Raw genomic sequence first — 5,219 nt, forward strand, 5'->3', positions numbered from 1 at the left:
CCTTGTTATATGCTTTGCTTGAGTTTCTTCTTTAATTTGTTGGATATGTTCAATCACACTCTAGCGTAACAAGCAGGGCATGTTTCTGGACATTATTGTGCTCTACTGCAACTATAGCGGTTGGATTTCATGTTGTGATTCGGATATCATGTTGGCACAATATTCTATCATGAGAAATCTAGTGATTGTATTCCATATAAGCAGGATCCCAAATTGTTTCCCTAGTTCTTTTGCGAAAATCACGGGTTAGGAGGATGCAACTACGCTATCAGTTGCTCAGTCAGACTGTTATATTTTTATTTTTTCCCTTTTAACATTTTTGTTAACCTTATCCTTAGGAATTCTTGCACCGAAAAAAAGATCAATCTTCTGGAATTTCTGTTGCTATCGAGGTACGACATTCTATTTCAATTCTCAGAGAAGTTTCATTTTCTAGGCAATATAATTGAGTTTAAAATTCTCTTCTAAAATCCTGAACACCACTTCTCTCATGATTTGCTCTTCATGTGAGGTGCCAATCCTAGGCAAGCTATATTAGCTCATCTGCAACGTTGTGCTGAGCAAAGCATGTTGGTGAGTGTGAGGATGCAAAGAAGTGGGGATCTTGAACCCCTCTCTAAAAAATGCTGTAAATTTTCTGTCGGATCTGGTGGCGTTCTGAATCAGTGTTTTTTGCTCTATTTTATGCTTTGTCAGGCACACTTCTAACCACAAGATTATGCATTAGGGTTTCTAGAAATCATAGCAACATATTAGTGCCTTCCCTTTTGAGTCTTTTTCTCCCTTCTCTGGCCAATAATGCTGAGTGACCTGGATCAATAGTTCATCAAAAGGGATAAACCATAATCTAAATGGATTTCTAGCACAAACCCTGGGTGGTGTCCTATTAGCCATCCTACTCATATCTCATTAATTAAAGATCCCACTTGAAGAAGCGACCTATCGTTTTCTGTAAGAAAACTCTCCCTGAATAGGGCTAAAACAGTTAATTTATTGATAGCTAAACACATTAAACAAGCATTATTCTAACCATTTATGCAAACCAAACAAGATTTGCAAACATAATAAACGGGTTTGTTTGTTAACGAGATGTTCTGCTGGTTAACAAGCACTCACTAAGCGACTGTTATCGCAGTGCAATCTGCGATTACATCGCAATACCAAACATAGATAACTCGTGTTTCCTTTTTGTCCATTGATATCAATGAAGAAGCTAGCACTGTGATTAGCTTAACTTTGAGTCTCCAAAGACAATCAAACAAGACTTTCATGTCTTCATCGGGAGCTAGCTGTTCTCTTGCCATTGTGCAAACAAGGTACTAATATTCCTTCTAGTGATGGTAAGTGGTTTTAATGTGGTCCCTTTGGAGATAACCAAGTTCCAACCACCACTGAATGGGCTTGTGTCTATCAAAACAAGCCATTTTTTGTATTTTCTCAGCCATTCAAACCCTCAAACAAAGCATCAAGAAAAGAACAGGCCGTCAAGAAATGCCAAGAAGGAATTAAATCAATCTTCATCAAAACCAAAAATGGAGTACATGAAATTTGCTTCCAATCATTTGCTGCAATGTCTCCGAATTGTTATGTAGGGATAGATTTGAGGCCAGGATAACAGAAATTAGTGGACTAAATGGCAGCACGTTTTGATGCCTTTTTCCACTTGGCTCACAATTATCTCAAGACAAGCTAAATTTCTGGTGCTAAATCTAGTGTTAAACCCTATCATGTGTAGAAAACCACTTTATGGAAGCCTCTTCACGTCATAAAAAGAGTATTTTTAGTAACAAATTCAAAAAAATATTACTATTTAAGTTTAAAAAATTAATAGATTTTGTTCACCCAAAAGTTTTTTCAATTAAAAAAATAAAAATAGGCTTTTTTTTAACAGTTTGCATACAAATAAGAATCTTAATTATGTTTTTATTGCAGATAAAATAATTAGAAATTATAATCTAAGCTAAATTGTTGCCCCTTGATTTATTTATTTTAATTTTACAAAAAATATTTTTTAGATTTAAAAATTAAAAACAGATTTCTTAATAGAATTTGTATATATTCATAGCTCAAGTAGTTAGCATTCCCTGAAAAACACTACAGATACAAGTCATCAGAGTTATGGATGGCTCAAGACTTGATCCCATGAATCTCTACACAACAAGCCATCACAATGAACAGTTATTTCGTCCTCGAAGATAGCAACACAGCACAGCAAGGCTCCAACTTTGAAGACGACGTTCATGATCCAGATGTTGTCCATCCAGACAAGCACATTAAGGCAAGCTGCGTCTTCAACAAGCTTTAAGTCATCTGATTACGTGCATTATCTCCTTCAAAAAACAATGGAAGACTTGGTGCATGTTTAACGTTGTGATAGCTTAAAAGCTCCCCTGTAAAACGGAGCTTTGGTCTTCGGTCAAGAACATGGTCACTCTCCAACAATAAGTTATGCGCCTCCGAACAGTTATCATACCTAAATTCTGGAGTCTATAATAAAGGTTCAGCACGCTATGACAAGATTTTAACGTTGTTATAATATCATATCAAAAAAACAGGCAAAGGAATCCAAAGAACCTATATAGGAGTGCTTGATAATTTCTGAATTTGCAATAACATAGTAACATTTACAGTTGCAACAAAAAGGAAAAAAAAAAAAAGGATAAGCAAACACCTTTATATATATTTATATCTATATACTAAAGCGTATCTAGAAACATGCTTCATCACAGTACCATGGACTTTTTCATATCCATGTTCTAAAATTAGCCTTATAACATCAGCGCGGCTTCGACCCGTCCACCACAAGGGATCAGCCACTAAATATAAACCCAGTAGTTCCATCTTCCTCTCCTTCGGGGCTGGAAGTCAGAAAGGGTAACCTTAAATGTGGTAGGGCTGCCAAATTGAGTGCAACAGTCCCCCCCACTGCTATTAAAACTTCAAAAAACTACACCACTCAAATTCGGCAAAATGGACATATAACAGATCACGATCCGAACCACAGCTAGATAGATGCTCTGCACCCAATAACAGAGCCGGGTTGTTTCTGGAACTTCAACGACCAAACCCGGAGCAGCAGATCGCAACAACTTAAGATTAATAAAAACAGTAAGTGGTAACACTACACAATCATAAAACAGCAAACAACACGTATTTTAGCCAAAGAGGAATGTCAAGCTTCGGTCAAGTATGGCTGCCAGTTGGTAAAGTTAACCCTATTAACAGTTAGGACTCACGAATTCACTTATCTCATCCATCACTGTATGGAAGTAATTGTTATTGGGCAACAAGTAGAAACCTATTGTTGCCTGCTCCAGATATAGAAGTTTCACGTCTTGACCAGCCTTCTTGAGACCTTCAGCATATGTTATTTGCCGGTCGTGAACAAGGTCTAAACCAGCCACCACAACAAGACTCTTAGGAAATTTCATTCCTTCGAGGCTTTCACCTTTTGGACCAAATGGATTACATGCTGGATGGTCCCTATCCTCTCTTTCAGGAAGAAATGCTCTCCAATACCAGTCTCGGTCTTGGAGAGTAACAAAATATTTGCCATCTAATCGCTTCTCTGATTCTGTTCTCTCTTGCCCACCAAACATTGGGTTCAGCAGTATGTTTCCCAAAACATCAATTCCCGATTCTACTGCTCTTAAAGCAACATGGTGAGCAATGTTACCACCAGAACTATCCCCAGCCAAGTATATATGAACTTTAGAATCTTTCTTGCTCTGGAGCCATGTTCTTGAATTCACCCACTTCAGAGCAGTCCATCCATCATCATAAGCACATGGATATCGATTTTCAGGTGCACGCCTATAATTCACAGACACTACCACAGCCTTGCAAAGGCCCACCAGGCGGCGACAGAGTGTATCATATATAGCACTGTTTGAAGAAGAGTGAGCAAAGCTTCCGCCATGAAAGAAGATTATGACAGGGACAACGTCCGAGTTGACAGGCTTCTCAAGGTCAACAATATTTGGTTGTGATTCTTGCGCATCAGCTCGTCTATAGATTCGGCTAAGAAGGCTAGTCCCACGGTCAATGATAACATCAAATGAGAAAACCCCGTCAACTGGATTCGCGTTAGCAGGAACTTTCCGGTCAAGGAACTCAGCCAAGTGGCGGTTGAAAGTCCCATCAGGACGACGAAGAAGGTTGTAAGCCAGCTTGAAATTTGATATTAGGACCCATGTATTCAGGGGTACCACCCTCTAAGCAAAAAATGAAGGAAATCTTCAATTTTTTTCATTCCGAATAGCAAAATAGCAGGCCATAAACCATTAATAGTGATAGTTTTTCACAAACGAGCAAGCAAGTACAGAACCATGAAAAACACACTGACAAGTAACACATTTATCCATAAAACCAAATCATATTCCCCTAACTAAATTGATCCGAAATTGAAACGAAAAGGAACCAAGTTTAACATTTTGATAACCAAAATAAGACTTCAAAACCAGCAATCATGCGTACAACAAGCAAGAGCAACCTATCAACAAACTACTGTTATATGATCTCAAAACCCAAAACAACTTCAAAACACAGCAGCCTGAGAACCCAAATACTATTCAACAAGCTTCCATCTTTCCCAAAAAAAGAACACAAAACCCCAAAATCTCAAACAACACAACCTACAGAATCCAAACTGCCTAAACATAGTCCCCAGACCCAATTTCCCTCACCAACAAAACCAAAACCAAAAATCCCACCAAAAAAATATAAATTTCGCTTCAAATCCAGCTGATTTCCAACTCCAAGTCACCAAAACACAAACAGCACAAAAAAACCATTAAAAGGCACCAACTTTGATCACCAAAAGAGTACAAAAATGTTTAAAAAAAAAAGTACCTTGCTTTCATTGAGATTAACTCCATTACTTCCAGCCATGAAACTAGCACTTCTTTATCAACAGAGTGTCGAAAAACAAAATCTAAAACTTCAATTTAGATCCTTTTTAAGAACAACTCGATTGAAAACTCACTTCACATAATGAAACCAAAAACAAAAGATTTGATCTTTTTAGCTCTAATCCTCATAGCTTTCATTTATTATCAAAGCTTTCGATAGGCCAAAATATCAGATGGGTATCCTTCAAATTTGCAAAAAATAACAAATTTTGAACACAGAGAGAAATGATGGTGGCAATAAATGGTAAATACCACAGGGAGGAGTAGAGATGTGTATGGGTGGAGGATAAGGGTGAGGGCGCATGATAG

The 5,219-nt window shown here is 37.7% G+C and overlaps 1 protein-coding gene across 1 annotated transcript; it reads right to left on the reverse strand.

The window, feature by feature from the left end:
- Positions 1 to 2,581: 2,581 nt before the first annotated feature.
- On the reverse strand, positions 2,582 to 5,219 carry LOC118051432 (gibberellin receptor GID1C). Its single transcript, XM_035062076.2, has 2 exons — positions 4,852 to 5,219; positions 2,582 to 4,214 (listed from the first exon to the last, which is right to left on the reverse strand). The coding sequence occupies exons 1-2, from the start codon at positions 4,888 to 4,890 to the stop codon at positions 3,219 to 3,221; spliced, it is 1,035 nt and encodes a 344-aa protein (XP_034917967.1). The 5' UTR covers positions 4,891 to 5,219; the 3' UTR covers positions 2,582 to 3,218.

The sequence above is a fragment of the Populus alba genome, chromosome 5 (assembly GCF_005239225.2).
Source record: "Populus alba chromosome 5, ASM523922v2, whole genome shotgun sequence".
Lineage (NCBI taxonomy): Eukaryota > Viridiplantae > Streptophyta > Magnoliopsida > Malpighiales > Salicaceae > Populus > Populus alba.